We start from the raw sequence: 20,667 nt of genomic DNA, 5'->3' as shown, positions 1-20,667 counted from the left end.
CCCTGCATATGAAAAGACCCATTATACAAACAGAAGCAATCTGAAGTCTGAAGACTTCAGTATACATCTAAAACTTTGGGACCTGTTTAGGAGTCTGAAAATCAGCACAATGGGATGTAGAGATAATAGGTGGGGAGAGACGTAGGTCAGAGGTTAATTGAAGAGGACGGTTGGGGAGTATTTGGAGATGAGAGAGGAAATATAGTTGGGAGTTAGACTGTTGAGTGCTTTGTAGGTTAGGGTTAATACTTTAAATTGTATTCTGGATTGTATGGGAAGCCAGTGTAGAGACTGGCAGAGCGGAGCAGCTGATGCAGATCGGTGACTTAGGTAGATGAGTCAAGCTGAAGCATTCATAATAGACTGGAGGGGGAGAGACAATGTTTGGGAAGGCCATTTAGAAGTAGATTGCAGTAGCCAATGCGTGACAAAATGAGGGAATATGTTAGTATTTTTTAAGTTTCTTGAGTAAGGAAAGGTCAGATTATGTGACAGGATTTGGTGAGCACTTGTATATGTGGAATGAATGTGAGTTCGGAGTCAAGTGTGATCCCAAGACAGTGAGGTGACTGTAAGAGAAATGTCAGGTGTCAGATGTCTCAGAGAGGGGGGAATAAGAAGCAGCTCAGTTTTGGACAGATTGAGTTGGAGGTAGTGTGAGGACACCCAAGAGGAAATTGCAGAGAGGCAGTTGGTAATCCACTTGAGTAAAGAGGGAGAGATATCAGGAGAGGAAAGATAGATTTTGGTATCATCAGCATATAAGTGGTACTGGAACCCAAAGGAGGCTATACATTTTCCAATGGAGGATGTTTAGGGAGAAAAAAACAAGGGACCCAAGACAGAGCCTTGCGGTACTCCAACTGAGAGAGGCAAAAGATCAGAGGATACGCTGTTAAAGGAAACTGTAAACAAGTTCTTTGAGACATATGACACAAAACCGGAGAAGGCTTAGATGCCAAAAGAATACAACATTTTAAAGTGGAGAGGATGGCAGATAGATCCAGAAGAATTAGCAAAGAGTAGTGTCCCTTTGCTTTAGCTGATAGCAGATCATTTGTTACTTTAGTAAGAGCTGTTTCTGTTAAGGGTTTACAGAGGAAACCAGATTGTCGTGCATCAAGTAAGGAGTTAGTTGAGAGAAACCTAGGATCCATAATGGCAGCACCCTTGATTAGAGAGAGGTGCATGGAATATATTTAGTCTTTAGTCTCCCTTTATAATAACTCTTCTCTATGGCTCTGATAGGAAGGAGATAAAAGTAACTGCTCAATTGCTAGAAATATATATGATAAGAACATGATACAAAATAGACAGTGGTGAGGCTACGCTTCACTCTGTGTCTACTGAAGCACAAAACCCAAATACACCCAAAAGGCAAAAAATGTGTGTGTGTTGGTGAAGCTGCTTATACTTTTAACTGAGAGTATAGAATTTCCGAGATTGAATAGAAAAAAGAGAACAAACAGGAGAGATATCAGAGAGTGAGGTGAAGAGAGAGTGGGAGAGAGATTACGGCACACGAGCAAAAAGCAGAGACTGACAAAGAAACAGTACAGACTAGTAACGTTATTCTACATTAAAAATACAATGAGCCTAATAACAGCCAATAGCAGGCACCTTATTCTCTTCTTTGTGCCTAGGCAGAGATTATTCTCGTCTTCAGACAGCCCCTTTCATGGAAGCACGTTTTATCCAATTTATTTTACATTCTCTGGGGCTGCCCACTATTAACTAATTACAATTTGCTTTTGTTGAATTCATCTCAGAAAAAACGAAAGGAAGATGTGAGAGTGTCAGCCCATGGGAATTAAAGCCGGACGCTGTAGTTACTTCTATTTATTCACATATCAAATTTGTCTTTCACAGTTATTTTCCAGCAAAAGGTTATATTTATATAAAACATCTAAATGTATTAATATTGCAATACATTTATAATTATTGTACCTTTATTTATTTCCTGCTATAAACACACAAGATAATACACTTGCCATTTAGACACACTTTAGACATTTTCGCTTTAGTTATGCCTTGTGGAAATCTTTACTTATTAAAGGGATGCTAACCCCAATTTTTTTTTTATTTCATGATTCAGATAGAGCAGCAATTTTAAGCAATTTTCTAATGTATTTCTATTATCAATTTTTCTTCATTCTCTTGGTATCTTTATTTGAAAAGCAGGAATGAAAGCTTAGGAGCCGGCCCATTTTAGGTTCAGCAACTGGGTAGCGCTTGCTGATTGGTGGCTAAATGTAGCCACCAATCAGCAAGCGCTATCCAGGGTTCAAAAAGAACAAAGAAAAAATGATAATAGAAATAAATTAGGAAGCTGCTTAAAATTGCTGCGCTATCTGAATCAGGAAAGAAAAAAATGGATTTAGTATCACTTTAAGTAAAAATAGAGTGCAGACTTTGATTAGCAATAATTAACAGTAGCGTTTATAAAATAATTAATAATATTAGTTGTCTAAATGGAAAAGCCAGACAGAAGCCATTGTCAGTGGAGGTTCCTATTGGCAGCTATCTATGTTGCCTAGAGTCAAATCCATAGGGACAGGTGAATATTTCTTCATTGGTTAATAACAAATGTTGGCTGCATGTGTTCATTATAGCTATAGATTGTTTCATACACATTCTTTAATTGTTCTTACAAACAAAGTAAATGTATCCTTGTTATATGTCAAATGTTGATTCCTATAGACTTAAATGTAACCTTATGAGAATAAATATTCAAGTGTTACATGTGTTAATCAAATATTAGTGTTCAATATTTCCATGTGAACATTCAATATTCAAATGTTAACACTCTCTCTACAGAAACAGCTCAATGTCAAGGGGAACATTTTTTCTAAAATTTAAATGACAAAGTACAGACATTCGCCCTATTCTTAGAAATTTAGTCCTGATAACAGCCCCAAATTCCTGCAATATATAAGTATATTCTTCCTACCCAATGATTCTTACAACTCTGAAAATCACTTAACGTATGTCATACCAGTAAACCATCAAAGTATTTGTTGAATTTGCTAACAGAGATACTGCAGAGCATTCTAACAGAGGTGACAACACAACACTATATAATGATGCAACCTGACTATAGAATGACAGGTCAAGTTCTCATGCCAGAGGGTGCTAGGTCCATGAGTAATTTGGGTAAGCTCTTCATTGCCAAAAGGGTGGTTGAAAAATACTAAAAGGGAATTCAAGACTGCCCAAGATATACATACAGATATGCTAAAAAATATTTATTGTATATGGACAGATATTATCTTACATCAAAAACTATTTCTATTTATTCCCTTTATCTATCCCCACCAGTGACTAATAATTAGGGTGTTTGTGAATGCCAGATAATGTGCATGTAATGGGAAGCATTATACAAACTATGACTTAGATATAAAGTGCCAGCCCCAGCAGAGATATTGGTAACCAACCTGCAGGTCAGAGGCTTTGGTGGAGAATGCAGGAAGACGACAAACCAATGTAGGACACCAAAAGGCAGCTTTAGATTTCTTCTCCTCCTCTGGACACAGCCACCCAGGCTGATTCTCCTCTCCTTGTAATAAAAAACAGAGAGTCAACACTCTGCAGAGCATGAAGATGCTTCTAGTACCAGATATGACTGAGAGGTACATAGGCAAAGTGAGCAGGACCCATGTAGGACCCGGTCTTCATGATGAAAACACATTTCCATATACATTATTTAAGTTCTATTACAACAGTCTAAACTAACCCTCCACCTAAAACTTAGCCCCACTCTCTCACCTCATTTACTTTCTCTGTACTCTCAGTTCCTCATGTATTCTACTTCTTTACATTTAGACACACTGCCCCTCACTTTAAGCCCCATCCTTTACTTTCAGTGCCCCCTAACTTCTCTTTATTTAGTACAACCCTGCTGCTCACTCCCAGCACCCCTCACTCCCAGCCCTACCTTCTTAATATTAGCAAGCTACCTCACCCTCATTTCCTCTTTCTAAGCTGCCCACAGTCAAAAAATTCACGCACAGTCCAACCCCTTCCTCATATCCTGCTTCACTATTGACCCTCACTCTCAACCCCACTCTCTCCAGTCTCTCAACCCTACTCCCTCTTTCAGCTCCCTATTTACCCCACTCCACCTTTATTTTCCACCACTCCTCTCACTTTCAGCCCCCCACTCCTCCACACTTTCAGCCCCCCACTGTCTCACTACTTGCTACTCAACTCCTTCATTTTCTCCCTGATATAGCCCCATCCTCCCCTATTTACCCATTCCCACTTTAGTATGCACTTGTCCAACCCCCCCCCCCCTTAGTCACTCTCCCACTTCTGCCTCAGCCACACTTGGACCTCTTCCAAAGAGTACCACCCACAATCAGTTCATATTAATATGTATAAATAAAAGCTCTGTAAATGGCAATCAATGTAAAACAATCACAATTTGGTTCATTACAAACTGTCTTGTATTTCACTTTTGCAGCAGTTCAATAAATATAATGGGTTTTAACCATATGACCACCTGGGGCTCCAGAATGCGTAGCCAGGCAAGGGTTTATTTTTAGTTCATTTCAGAGCTTGCATGGTGTCCTAATCTAGGGCTATCATTGTGTAGGGAAATGTCATTTGCTACCTTTGAGAACATTGCAATAGTCTGAACAAAAACAAAGTATTTATCTCCAGAGGATGCAAACCTATGTGAATGTCAGAAAATTGGCTTTTAAGAATATTTTTAAGAGATCTTTTTTTAATCATGTTAAAATCAACATGCATTATAAAGATTCCTAACAAAAAAAATACTAAAAATGAATAATAGGGAAAATATAATGCTGAATTAACTCTTTCAAAACCAAACGCATAAGGACCATGTTAAACATGGTCTGCATCATGGTTTAAACTCACACTAAGAGAGGTACCAATCAAGCATAAAAACCAATTTCTTCCCATTAGAATTGAATAGTTTTTTAAATTAGCTATTCTGCTTTTCCCTCTGGCTTAGAAGATTATATATAAATATACACTTGCGCACACACAATTATATATATATATATATATATATATATATATATATATATATATATATATATATATATATATACACATACACACACACACACACATACATATTTATATTTATATAAACACATATATAAACACTTGCGCACACACAATTTTACACATATATATATATATATATATATATATACATACACACACACACACATACATATTTATATTTATATAAACACATATGTAAATATACACTTGCGCACACACAATTATATACACAGTATATAAATATATATATATATACACACACACACATACTGTACAGGGAGTGCAGAATTATTAGGCAAGTTGTATTTTTGAGGATTAATTTTATTATTGAACAACAACCATGTTCTCAATGAACCCAAAAAACTCATTAATATCAAAGCTGAATAGTTTTGGAAGTAGTTTTTAGTTTGTTTTTAGTTATAGCTATTTTAGGGGGATATCTGTGTGTGCAGGTGACTATTACTGTGCATAATTATTAGGCAACTTAACAAAAAACAAATATATACCCATTTCAATTATTTATTTTTACCAGTGAAACCAATATAACATCTCAACATTCACAAATATACATTTCTGACATTCAAAAACAAAACAAAAACAAATCAGTGACCAATATAGCCACCTTTCTTTGCAAGGACACTCAAAAGCCTGCCATCCATGGATTCTGTCAATGTTTTGATCTGTTCACCATCAACATTGCGTGCAGCAGCAACCACAGCCTCCCAGACACTGTTCAGAGAGGTGTACTGTTTTCCCTCCTTGTAAATCTCACATTTGATGATGGACCACAGGTTCTCAATGGGGTTCAGATCAGGTGAACAAGGAGGCCATGTCATTAGATTTTCTTCTTTTATACCCTTTCTTGCCAGCCACTCTGTGGAGTACTTGGACGCGTGTGATGGAGCATTGTCCTGCATGAAAATCATGTTTTCCTTGAAGGATGCAGACTTCTTCCTGTACCACTGCTTGAAGAAGGTGTCTTCCAGAAACTGGCAGTAGGACTGGGAGTTGAGCTTGACTCCATCCTCAACCCGAAAAGGCCCCACAAGCTCATCTTTGATGATACCAGCCCAAACCAGTACTCCACCTCCACCTTGCTGGCGTCTGAGTCGGACTGGAGCTCTCTGCCCTTTACCAATCCAGCCACGGGCCCATCCATCTGGCCCATCAAGACTCACTCTCATTTCATCAGTCCATAAAACCTTAGAAAAATCAGTCTTGAGATATTTCTTGGCCCAGTCTTGACGTTTCAGCTTGTGTGTCTTGTTCAGTGGTGGTCGTCTTTCAGCCTTTCTTACCTTGGCCATGTCTCTGAGTATTGCACACCTTGTGCTTTTGGGCACTCCAGTGATGTTGCAGCTCTGAAATATGGCCAAACTGGTGGCAAGTGGCATCTTGGCAGCTGCACGCTTGACTTTTCTCAGTTCATGGGCAGTTATTTTGCGCCTTGGTTTTTCCACATGCTTCTTGCGACCCTGTTGACTATTTTGAATGAAACGCTTGATTGTTCGATGATCACGCTTCAGAAGCTTTGCAATTTTAAGAGTGCTGCATCCCTCTGCAAGATATCTCACTATTTTTGACTTTTCTGAGCCTGTCAAGTCCTTCTTTTGACCCATTTTGCCAAAGGAAAGGAAGTTGCCTAATAATTATGTACACCTGATATAGGGTGTTGATGTCATTAGACCACACCCCTTCTCATTACATAGATGCACATCACCTAATATGCTTAATTGGTAGTAGGCTTTCGAGCCTATACAGCTTGGAGTAAGACAACATGCATAAAGAGGATGATGTGGTCAAAATACTCATTTGCCTAATAATTCTGCACTCCCTGTATATATATTTAATATATACAAATACTGTATATATATACACATACATACACATATATATATATATATATATATATATATATATATATATATATATATACTTTAATAGTTTGTTATTTATTAACTTATATTCACTTTCACTTATAAGTCCAGCTCCAGTGAGTGAGTCTTTCCATTGTGTGTCTGGCATTAAAAGTTTTAGTGAGAGTGCAGATCCTGAATTACATACTAACTTATAGATAGATGATAGATAGATGATAGATAGATAGATAGATAGATTATATGAAAGATAAATAGATAGAATGATCAATAGAAAGACAGGGGCAGGCAGGCAGACAGACAGACAGATATAGATAGAAAGTTCTTAAAAATAATCATTTGGTTCCCACGAATGTTGGGCATTAAAAAGTATGTTTTCAAAATCATTTAAAACAACTCTCTGGCTATTTGGGTTCTCAAGCAGTGATTGGGGGGAAATTGATAAAATAGAATGATAGAAAAGGACCTTATTTTCCTTGATGAAGACAGAGACTGAAAATGCAAACAAGACTTATTCAGGGTGCTGATGTTTTCTCTATAGACCACTCATTATTTCAACTACATATTTTTTCACTGTTAAAGTGCTTGCACTGTTGAAAACCTTTGTTTTCCCGTTAGTTTTATTTTCAAGAATGTCTTGCGTTCTCAGCTTATAATACAAAGCTTGTAAAACTGTGAGACACATGCAAGGGAAAATAGTGAGAATAGAATTACTTGCAAAGCAGTGATTTAACGGCATAGCCCTTATGTGATAGAACAAAACCATTAAGATTAACCCTTTACTTTGCAGCCCTCTGTAGTAGCTAAGGGGTTAACGTGAGGTTGTGAGAGAGTATCATTATTGGTTACCATCTGTAGAGCTGTCACCCATTTGAACAAATACCATCACTTACCTAGTGCGATTTTAGCTAAGTGCATTCGGTTCACCCACGAAATCTTGCTGAGTGGATTTGGAGTGATAAAAACTGCCATGAAACTCATAGGTCGCCCAGATCTATTATCGACAAGAACAAGGAGAACGGAGGAATCTGTTGCAGTGGTTAGAAAGCTCAAAAGATCACAAAATCGACGAGAAACAAAACAGTTAAGCATTGATGACTCATTGTACAGAAATTAATATCAAAATCTTAAATTCATGATTCAGATAGAGCATTCAATTTTAAATAACGTTCTAATTTACTTCTATTATCAAATGGTCTTTGTTCTTTAGCTATCTTTTGTTGAAAAGCAGGGACATAAGCTAAGGAGAGTGCACGTCTGGAGCACTATATGACAGTAGTATTGTAAGAATGTTATGCATTTGCAAGAGCACTAGATGGGCAGCACTATTTCCTGTCATGTAGTGCTCCAGATGCCTACTTAGGTATCTCTTCAACAAAGAATATTATAGGAACAAAGCAAATTTAAAACAGAAGTAAATTGGAAGCTTTTAAAGAAAAATGTATGTTCTGCCTGAATCACAAAATAAATGTTTTGGGTTTCATATCCCTTTAAGAAATTGAGTAATTTATTTATTTGATAAATACAACATTCATTATCTTGTAATGAAATTGATTGGACATGTGTACTGAAAGGGGTTAATGGTCTCATGATAATGATTATACAAGAACCAGCACTTATTGGCTAAAATGCAAGATTGTAAAAAGCACTGAGATAAGGGGCAGTCTGCAGAGGCTTAGATACAAGGTAATCATAGAGATAAAAAGTATATTAATATAACAGTGTTGGTTATACAAAACTGGGGAATGGGTAATAAAGGGAATATCTATCTTTTTTAAAGGGACACTAAACACAATTTTTTTTCTTTGATGATTCAGATAGAGCAGCAATTTTAAGCAACTTTCTAATTTACTCCTATTATAATTTTTTCTTCATTTTCTTGCTATCTTTATTTAAAAAACAGGAATGTAAAGCTTAGGAGCCAGCCCATTTTTGGTGGCCAGAAACACTATTCATTTTAAAATAACCTTTTTACCATTCCTGCTGCATGATGTAGAAAGGGTGCAGGAGGATATTTGCAACTTAAAGGGACACTGAACCCAAATTTTTATTTCATGATTCAGATAGATCATGAAATTTTAAGCAACTTTCTAATTTACTCATATTATCATTTTTTCCGTTCTCTTGCTATCTTTATTTTAAAAGCAGGAATGTAAATCTAAGCAGCCAGCCCATTTTAGGTTCAGCACCATGGATAGCGCTTGCTTATTGGAGGCTTACATTTACCCTCCAATAAGCAAGCATAACCCAGGTTCTCAACCAAAAATGGGCCGGCTCCTATGCATCATATTCCTGCTTTTTAAATAAAGATAGCAAGAGAACGAAGAAAATTTGATAATAGGAGTAAATTAGAAAGTTGCATACTCTATCTGAATCATGAAAGAATTTTTTTGGGTTTAGTGTCCCTTTAATCTAAAGTTAGACTTTAAGAAGATGACTAAGGTGTAGACTGTCCCTTTTAAAACTCAAATTCATCATATCAATAATTTTATAAAGGCAAATTTTAACTTGAGAACTCTTTATCTCTCTTTGGATGTGAAGGAAAGTCAGATACATTAAAGAGACGTGAAACCCAAAATATTAATTTCATGACTCAGATAGAGCATACAATTTTAAACAACATTCTTTAGTTATCTTTTCTTGAAGAAATAGCAATGCCCAAGGGTGAGCCAATCACACGAGGCATCTATGTGCAGCCTCCAATCAGCAGCTACTGAGCCTATTAAGATATTCTTTTTCAAGAAAAGATAGAGAGAGAATGATGCAAATTAGACAATAGAAGTAAATTGGAAAATTGTTTAAAATTGCATGCTCTTTCTAAATCATGAAAGAAAAAAACAGAATTTATGCTTACCTGATAAATTACTTTCTCCAACGGTGTGTCCGGTCCACGGCGTCATCCTTACTTGTGGGATATTCTCTTCCCCAACAGGAAATGGCAAAGAGTCCCAGCAAAGCTGGTCACATGATCCCTCCTAGGCTCCGCCCACCCCAGTCATTCGACCGACGGACAGGAGGAAATATATATAGGAGAAACCATATGATACCGTGGTGACTGTAGTTAGAGAAAATAATTCATCAGACCTGATTAAAAAACCAGGGCGGGCCGTGGACCGGACACACCGTTGGAGAAAGTAATTTATCAGGTAAGCATAAATTCTGTTTTCTCCAACATTGGTGTGTCCGGTCCACGGCGTCATCCTTACTTGTGGGAACCAATACCAAAGCTTTAGGACACGGATGAAGGGAGGGAGCAAATCAGGTCACCTAAATGGAAGGCACCACGGCTTGCAAAACCTTTCTCCCAAAAATAGCCTCCGAAGAAGCAAAAGTATCAAATTTGTAAAATTTGGCAAAAGTGTGCAGTGAAGACCAAGTCGCTGCCTTACATATCTGGTCAACAGAAGCCTCGTTCTTGAAGGCCCATGTGGAAGCCACAGCCCTAGTGGAGTGAGCTGTGATTCTTTCAGGAGGCTGCCGTCCGGCAGTCTCATAAGCCAATCGGATAATGCTTTTAAGCCAAAAGGAAAGAGAGGTAGAAGTCGCTTTTTGACCTCTCCTTTTACCAGAATAAACAACAAACAAGGAAGATGTTTGTCTGAAATCTTTAGTAGCCTCTAAATAGAATTTTAGAGCACGGACTACGTCCAAATTGTGTAACAAACGTTCCTTCTTTGAAACTGGATTCGGACACAAAGAAGGTACAACTATCTCCTGGTTAATATTTTTGTTGGAAACAACTTTCAGAAGAAAACCAGGCTTAGTACGCAAAACCACCTTATCTGCATGGAACACCAGATAGGGCGGAGAACACTGCAGAGCAGATAACTCTGAAACTCTTCTAGCAGAAGAAATTGCAACCAAAAACAAAACTTTCCAAGATAATAACTTAATATCTACGGAATGTAAGGGTTCAAACGGAACCCCTTGAAGAACTGAAAGAACTAGATTTAGACTCCAGGGAGGAGTCAAAGGTCTGTAAACAGGCTTGATCCTAACCAGAGCCTGAACAAATGCTTGAACATCTGGCACAGCTGCCAGTCTTTTGTGAAGTAAAACAGATAAAGCAGAGATCTGTCCCTTCAGAGAACTTGCAGATAATCCTTTCTCCAAACCTTCTTGTAGAAAGGATAGAATCTTAGGAATTTTTATCTTGTTCCATGGGAATCCTTTAGATTCACACCAACAGATATATTTTTTCCATATTTTATGGTAAATTTTTCTAGTTACAGGCTTTCTAGCCTGAATCAGAATATCTATTACAGAATCTGAAAACCCACGCTTTGATAAAATCAAGCGTTCAATCTCCAAGCCGTCAGTTGGAGGGAAACCAGATTCGGATGTTCGAATGGACCCTGAACAAGAAGGTCCTGTCTCAAAGGTGGCTTCCATGGTGGAGCCGATGACATATTCACCAGGTCTGCATACCAAGTCCTGCGTGGCCACGCAGGAGCTATCAAGATCACCGAGGCCCTCTCCTGATTGATCCTGGCTACCAGCCTGGGGATGAGAGGAAACGGTGGGAATACATAAGCTAGGTTGAAGGTCCAAGGTGCTACTAGTGCATCTACTAGGGTCGCCTTGGGATCCCTGGATCTGGACCCGTAGCAAGGAACCTTGAAGTTCTGACGAGACGCCATCAGATCCATGTCTGGAATGCCCCATAATTGAGTTATTTGGGCAAAGATTTCCGGATGGAGTTCCCACTCCCCCGGTTGGAATGTCTGACAACTCAGAAAATCTGCTTCCCAATTTTCCACTCCTGGGATGTGGATCGCAGACAAGTGGCAGGAGTGATCCTCCGCCCATTGAATTATCTTGGTCACTTCTTTCATCGCCAGGGAAGTCCTTGTTCCCCCCTGATGATTGATATATGCAACGGTCGTCATGTTGTCTGACTGAAACCTTATGAATTTGGCCTTTGCTAGTTGAGGCCAAGCTCTGAGAGCATTGAATATCGCTCTCAGTTCCAGAATGTTTATCGGGAGAAGAGACTCTTCCCGAGACCATAGACCCTGAGCTTTCAGGGATTCCCAGACCGCGCCCCAGCCCACTAGGCTGGCGTCGGTCGTGACAATGACCCACTCTGGTCTGCGGAAGCTCATTCCCTGTGACAGATTGTCCAGGGTCAGCCACCAACGGAGTGAATCTCTGGTCTTTTGATCTACTTGAATCGTCGGAGACAAGTCTGTATAATCCCCATTCCACTGTCTGAGCATGCACAGTTGTAATGGTCTTAGATGAATTCGTGCAAAAGGAACTATGTCCATTGTTGCAACCATCAAACCTATTACTTCCATGCACTGCGCTATGGAAGGACGAGGAACAGAATGAAGTACTTGACAAGAGCTTAGAAGTTTTGATTTTCTGACCTCTGTCAGAAAAATCCTCATTTCTAAGGAATCTATTATTGTTCCCAAGAAGGGAACTCTTGTTGACGGGGACAGAGAACTTTTTTCTTTGTTCACCTTCCATCCGTGAGATCTGAGAAAGGCTAGGACTATGTCCGTATGAGCCTTTGCTTTTGACAGGGACGACGCTTGAATCAGGATGTCATCCAAGTAAGGTACTACTGCAATGCCCCTTGGTCTTAGAACCGCTAGAAGGGACCCTAGTACCTTTGTGAAAATCCTTGGAGCAGTGGCTAATCCAAATGGAAGTGCCACAAACTGGTAATGCTTGTCCAGAAAAGCGAACCTTAGGAACTGATGATGTTCCTTGTGGATAGGAATATGTAGGTATGCATCCTTTAAATCCACGGTAGTCATAAATTGATTTTCCTGGATAGTAGGTAGGATCGTTCGAATAGTTTCCATTTTGAACGATGGTACCCTGAGAAATTTGTTTAGGATCTTTAGATCCAAAATTGGTCTGAATGTTCCCTCTTTTTTGGGAACTATGAACAGATTGGAATAAAATCCCATTCCTTGTTCTCTTATTGGAACTGGATGTATCACTCCCATCTTTAACAGGTCTTCTACACAATGTAAGAATGCCTGTCTCTTTATTTGGTTTGAAGATAATTGAGACCTGTGGAACCTTCCCCTTCGGGGTAGTTCCTTGAATTCCAGGAGATAACCTTGAGAAACTATTTCTAGCGCCCAAGGATCCTGAACATCTCTTGCCCAAGCCTGAGCAAAGAGAGAAAGTCTGCCCCCCACTAGATCCGGTCCCGGATCGGGGGCTATCCCTTCATGCTGTTTTGGTAGCAGTGGTAGGCTTCTTGGCCTGCTTACCCTTGTTCCAGCCTTGCATTGGTTTCCAGGCTGGTTTGGGTTGTGAAGTATTACCCTCTTGCTTAGAGGATACAGAATTAGAGACTGGTCCGTTTCTGCGAAAGGGACGAAAATTAGGCTTATTATTAGCCTTAAAAGACCTATCCTGTGGGAGGGCGTGGCCCTTTCCCCCAGTGATGTCTGAAATAATCTCTTTCAAATCAGGTCCAAATAATGTTTTACCTTTGAAAGGAATGTTAAGCAATTTTGTCTTGGAAGACACATCCGCTGACCAAGACTTTAGCCAAAGCACTCTGCGCGCCACGACAGCAAACCCTGAATTTTTTGCCGCTAATCTAGCTAATTGCAAAGCGGCATCTAAAACAAAAGAGTTAGCCAATTTAAGTGCTTGAACTCTGTCCATTACCTCCTCATACGAAGATTCTTTACTGAGCGATTTTTCTAGTTCCTCGAACCAGAAACACGCTGCCGTAGTGACAGGAACAATGCATGAAATTGGTTGTAGAAGGTAACCTTGCTGTACAAAAATCTTTTTAAGCAAACCCTCTAATTTCTTATCCATAGGATCTTTGAAAGCACAACTATCTTCGATAGGAATAGTAGTGCGTTTGTTTAGAGTAGAAACCGCCCCCTCGACCTTGGGGACTGTCTGCCATAAGTCCTTTCTGGGGTCGACTATAGGAAATAATTTCTTAAATATAGGGGGGGGAACAAAAGGTATGCCGGGCCTTTCCCACTCTTTATTTACTATGTCCGCCACCCGCTTGGGTATAGGAAAAGCGTCGGGGGGCACCGGAACCTCTAGGAACTTGTCCATCTTACATAATTTCTCTGGAATGACCAAATTGTCACAATCATCCAGAGTAGATAACACCTCCTTAAGCAGTGCGCGGAGATGTCCATATATATATCCATTACAGCCGTTAATTGTTGCATGGTAATAAGTATTGGCGCACTAGATGTACTAGGGGCCTCCTGTGTGGGCATAACTGGTGTAGACACAGTAGGGGATGATGTAGTATCATGTTTACTCCCCTCATTTGAGGAATCATCTTGGGCAATATCATTATCTGTTGCATTACTGTCCTTACTTTGTTTGGACACTATGGCACAATTATCACATAAATTTAAATGGGGAGACACATTGGCTTTCATACATATAGAACATAGCTTATCTGATGGTACAGACATGTTAAACAGGCTTAAACATGTCAACAAAGCACAAAAAACGTTTTAAAATAAAACCGTTACTGTCACTTTAAATTTCAAACTGAAAACACTTTATTACTGAATATGTGAAAAAGTATGAAGGAATTGTTCAAAATTCACCAAAATTTCACCACAGTGTCTTAAAGCATTAAAAGTATTGCACACCAAATTTCAGAGCTTTAACCCTTAAATTAACGGAACCGGAGCCGTTTTTACATTTAACCCCTATACAGTCCCAGAATGAGGCTCTGTCTATAACTAGAAAGGCCCCCATCTGAAAAAGGTGTCCAACACAGTGCCTGCCGTTTTTCTAAACATTCCCCAAGATTATAATACCAATAATTAGTTAGAATCTGCATAATATGCCTAGTAAAGCAATTGTTTTAGCCCAGAAAAATGTCTACCAGTTTTTAAGCCCTTTTTGAAGCCCTTTATTCTTTTATGTTTAACTAAGAAAATGGCTTACCGGTCCCCATGAGGGGAAATGACAGCCTTCCAGCATTACATGGTCTTGTTAGAAATATGTCCAGTCATACCTTAAGCAGAAAAGACTGCTAACTGTTTCCCCCAACTGAAGTTACTTCATCTCAACAGTCCTGTGTGGAAACAGCAATCGATTTTAGTTACTGTGCTAAAATCATCTTCCTCTTACAAACAGAAATCTTCATCCTTTTCTGTTTCAGAGTAAATAGTACATACCAGCACTATTTTAAAATAACAAACACTTGATAGAAGAATAAAACTACATTTAAACACCAAAAAACTCTTAACCATCTCCGTGGAGATGTTGCCTGTGCAACGGCAAAGAGAATGACTGGGGTGGGCGGAGCCTAGGAGGGATCATGTGACCAGCTTTGCTGGGACTCTTTGCCATTTCCTGTTGGGGAAGAGAATATCCCACAAGTAAGGATGACGCCGTGGACCGGACACACCAATGTTGGAGAAATGAGGGTTTATATTTTTGAGTACTATGTCTCTTTAAATAGACCATAAGGTTAAAATAAAAACTTTCATGATTTGGATAGAGCTTACAAATTTAAACAACTTTCCAATTGACTTCTATTATCAAATTAGCTTTATTCTCTTATTATGCTTTGCTTAAAAATTTTACCTAGGTAGGTTCAGGGCAGCAATGCAGAACTGGGAGCTAGCTGCACATACATAACCCTAGTCATTGATTCACCAGATGTATTCAGCTAGATTCCAATACTGCACTGCTGCTTCTTTAACAAAGAATACCAAGAGAATGAAGAAAATTTGATAATGACAGTAAGTTGGAAAGTTTAAAATTGTTATGCTCTATTTGAATCATGAAAAAAAAGGGTTTCATGCCCCTTTAAGTAGTGAGCACCTGGAACAAGTACCCAGAGACCTTGCAAACAAAGTCTTAATTGAATGAAAAAAAAGATATAGGAACTGGCTCTTTAGTTCCTATAGAAGTGATAGAGTTTTACAGGAAACAAATACATAATTAAACTACAAAATACCATTAATCTTTTATTCATTTCTACTTGAGAAACATGTCAGAACAATATCATGTACAATATCTTCTATTCATCATGCAAGCTATCAGCAAACGGTGAGATAAGTTAACAACTCTGGCTGTTCTCATCAATCAAATCAAGTTTAATGAATCCAGTTACAAGAGTCAGAAAAACAAAAAACTCTGCACGTATTAATCCCTTACGAATATTTAAAGACACATTTAACTGGTAAAATAAACATCTCTAGTTTGCTAAAACATTTTATTTTTAAACAAAATGCCATTTTTAACTTTTTTTTTTTTCAGGGGAGAAAATACAAAGGTAAAAAAAAGCTCTAGAATACGCGTGTAGCGCAACTGTTAATGCGCGGTGCAAAATGTTGCACTCGGCCTCCTGTAAGCAATCACATTCCGACAGGTATTACAAGTTGATGGTTAAAATGTTTAAATTAAGTATTTTAACACACCTGGTACATATAGCGCACTCTATACTTCCAACGGACAGCGCAGCACAGTAGTAGCATGCTCAATGCGATTGTATTGCGCGCAATCCATTCTTTTTTCCCTTTTCAAAACCTGGTATCACTTGCTGCTAAATTTAAAATGAAAACTTTGTTGGCTTATACAGTATGAATAATTATAGTGTGGTCCCTCATAGAAATATATTATCTGAGAGAAATGATGCTTATGCTGCAACATGAGTACTGTAGCACGCAGCATACTGCTACTTGCGTGATGAGTATTAAAGGGACATTGTACACTAGATTTTTCTTTGCATAAATGTTTTGTAGAGGATACATTTATATAGCCCATCTGGGAGTGTTTTTGTGACAATGTATAGTTTTGCTTATACAAGCCCTACAGTATCAGATGTATACTGATGTATACAGACTCCTGTTTATGTTATCTGTCTTTTCATATGCATACTGTATATTTACTGTACATATTTAACAGTCTAATGTTCTTCACATAGGGGAATATGTTCTATGTATTTTTAAATAGATATCCCTAAATATATATCTGTATATATATGTTGTACCAGCACCCCTAGTTTAGTAAATATCACAGTTATATACACAGAGAATAAATATTGTGTATCCTATATAAGGACACACTTCTCAGTGTAGTGCACGGTAAGGGTATTTGATTAATATTTAAATAGAAAGAAAGATAAAGACCCTTATTATTCCAGCACCCAACCATGTATTGAACAATATAGTATTAGTCTCAGAATTCAGATTGAGCCAAACATCAAAATGAAAAACAAACTCTTTAAAGTGCGTGATTAATTCTGTTTATATAAATATCACAGCAATACAATGAATTATAAGCATTACCACCAAATTATAGAGCTAATAGTTCACAACCCGGGTTGTAGGTAAGAGTTCATAGGTTTAGTCCCTTGGTACTCCGGTGTATTGGAATTATAGATTCAAATGCCTTTAATTAGCATATTTGTAATCCAAAAGTGGAAATCAACGTTAATGCAGGTGCGGCACCAAAATTTGCAACACTCTCAATGTAGGATTATAACTTGTATCGCAGCACTCTCAATGCAGAATTGAAACTTGTATCAACTTCAACAAGATATAATAAAATGGTAATGTGAAGTTGCCATTTTATTATATCTTGTTGAAGTTGATACAAGTTTCAATTCTGCATTGAGAGTGCTGCGATACAAGTTATAATCCTACATTGAGAGTGTTGCAAATTTTGGTGCCGCACCTGCATTAACGTTGATTTCCACTTTTGGATTACAAATATGCTAATTAAAGGCATTTGAATCTATAATTCCAATACACCGGAGTACCAAGGGACTAAACCTATGAACTCTTACCTACAACCCGGGTTGTGAACTATTAGCTCTATAATTTGGGGGTAATGCTTATAATTCATTGTATTGCTGTGATATTTATATAAACAGAATTAATCACGCACTTTAAAGAGTTTGTTTTTCATTTTGATGTTTGGCTCAATCTGAATTCTGAGACTAATACTATATTGTTCAATACATGGTTGGGTGCTGGAATAATAAGGGTCTTTATCTTTCTTTCTATTTAAATATATCTGTATATATCCATCCATACATACATACATATATATATAATATAGAATAAATAGAACCTGTTCTTCTATGTGAAGAACATTGGAATGGGAAATATTAATATTTCATGTTGAGTTGGGGTTTTTTCTCACTCCATTAAAGCCTATGGGATCACAATATTGTAATGGTTTACTTTCAACTTGTAATACGCACAGTATCCAATGCTCACGTCGAGTGCAGTTAGCTCGCAAATGATAATTAGCGCTCCACTTGTAATCTAGCTATAATTTTGTAAGCAAATAGTTTGTAGGCAAGTGAATAATTGCTGACTCATAAATACAATTTTTAAATTTAACATCCCTTAAAGGGACAGTCTAGTCCGAAATAAACTTTCATGATTCAGATAGAGAATGTAATTTTAGACAATTTTACAATTTACTTTTATCACCAATTTTGCTTTATTCTCTTGGTATTCTTAGTTGAATGATAAACCTAATAGGTTCATATGCTAATTTCTAAACCCTTGAAGGCCGCCTCTTCTCTCATAGCATTTTGACAGTTTTTCACCACTAGAGGGTGTTAGTTTATGTGTTCCATATAGATAACACTGTGCTCACGCACGTGGAGTTCAGGTGAGCCAGCTCTGATTGGCTAAAATGCAAGTCTGTCAAAAGAACTGACATAAGAGGGCAGTTTGCAGAGGCTTAGATACAAGATAATCACAGAGGTAAAAAGTGTATTAATATAACTGTGTTGGTTATGCAAAGCTAGGCAATTGGTAATAAAGGGATTATCTATCTTTTTAAACAATAAAAAATCTGGTGTAGACTGTCCCTTTAAAAAAGCACTTTTTTTTTTCTTTTGCCACAGAAACACGATTATATTTGTTCATACAATTCAATATGTCTGCTGTATTTAGTGGTCAATTACATATGAAATTATGTATGTGCAAATATCTGTTATTAGTCTGCCCTAGCTTACATCTGGAGCATAAACCATCAAAAAATCCCTTATGGATTTTCTCATGATCATTAGGCTATTCTTAATGATGATGTTTGAGACTAATTGCCACTAGACCTCAATTCCACGATCAGATGAATTTGCGCTCAATGAAAGTGGCAGAATTCATTAATAGTGCATTTAAACTTACTATAACCAACGGTTTCTAATTAAACAATTAAACATCCAATTAAAGCAAAGTCTTCATAATTCAATACACACCATATTCATTTAAAATATGAATGATTACAAAATATGCTGTCAATTATATTAGACTTGTTAAAGAAGTCAGCGGTTTTCAAAAACAATTAATGTGTATATGAAGTATTTAGCAGTAAACACAATTTTTATTATGGAATTACAAAGTATCTGTGAGATTTTAAACAGTGTGTGGTCATTTTGCTAGGAGCTGGTTGCAGACCTTGTTAATAGAAATAAATCAGGCATTAGCTGCCGGGGGAATGTAACTACATTATGCTATTTATATAAGTCACAGAACCTTCTGGTATTTTATGCGTTATTGTTCTTTAGCTCTGCCGACAAAAATACACAGTGAGTTACATAGACAGAGGTAATAATGCAGATACACATACACACGGGGAGGCATATATGTTGTATATAGCGGCAGAATAGGCATGTGCACATACAGACAGACACACACAGGGAGGCATATATGTTGTATATAGCGGCAGAATAGGCATGTGCACATACATACAGACACACACAGGGAGGCATATATGTTGTATATAGCTGCAAAATGGGCATGTGCACATACATACAGACACACACGGGGAGGCATATATGTTGTATATAGCGGCAGAATAGGCACATGCACATACAGACACACACAGGGAGGCATATATGTTGTATATAGCAGCAAAATGGGCATGTGCACATACATACAGACACACACAGGGAGGCATATATGTTGTATATAGCGGCAGAATAGGCATGTGCACATACATACAGACACACACAGGGAGGCATATATGTTGTCTATAGCGGCAGAATAGGCATGTGCACATACATACAGACACACACAGGGAGGCATATATGTTGTATATAGCGGCAAAATGGGCATGTGCACATACATACAGACACACGCGGGGAGGCATATATGTTGTATATAGCGGCAGAATAGGCACATGCACATACAGACACACACAGGGAGGCATATATGTTGTATATAGCAGCAAAATGGGCATGTGCACATACATACAGACACACACAGGGAGGCATATATGTATATAGTGGCAGAATGCCAGAATGGGCATGTGCACATACAAGACACACACAGGAAGGCATGTATGCTGTATATAGTGGCAGAATGGGCATGTGCACATACAAGACACACACAGGAAGGCATGTATGCTGTATATAGTGGCAGAATGGGCCTGTGCACATACAAGACACACACAGGAAGGCATGTATGCTGTATATAGTGGCAGAATGGGCATGTGCATATACAAGACACACACAGGAAGGCATGTATGCTGTATATAGTGGCAGAATGGGCATGTGCACATACAAGACACACACAGGAAGGCTTGTATGCTGTATATAGTGGCAGAAGGGCACGTACACACACAGGGAGGCATATATGTCCTGCTGCTCATGAGCCTATGTAGGTATGCTTTTCAACAAGAATTAAACTAAAAAGTGTCTTAAATAACATGTTCTACCTTAATCAGAAAAGTTAAATTTTGACTTTTATGTCCATTTACATAAAAGTTTTTGATTTAAATTGAAACTCATGCAGCCGTATCATTTGTATTCCCCCCACTA

General features: G+C 38.1%; 1 protein-coding gene across 1 annotated transcript in view; it reads right to left on the bottom strand.

Moving 5' to 3' along the window:
* ARHGEF10L (Rho guanine nucleotide exchange factor 10 like) overlaps positions 1-20,667 on the bottom strand; it is a 278,910-nt gene that overhangs the window by 67,396 nt on the left and 190,847 nt on the right. The window contains 2 exon segments of the mRNA XM_053690269.1: positions 3,435-3,556; positions 7,805-7,905. Of these exon segments, the coding sequence (XP_053546244.1) occupies positions 3,435-3,556; positions 7,805-7,905 (223 nt within the window).

Source organism: Bombina bombina, chromosome 8 (assembly GCF_027579735.1).
Source record: "Bombina bombina isolate aBomBom1 chromosome 8, aBomBom1.pri, whole genome shotgun sequence".
Taxonomy (NCBI): domain Eukaryota; kingdom Metazoa; phylum Chordata; class Amphibia; order Anura; family Bombinatoridae; genus Bombina; species Bombina bombina.
This window is presented reverse-complemented; position numbering and strand designations above follow the sequence as displayed.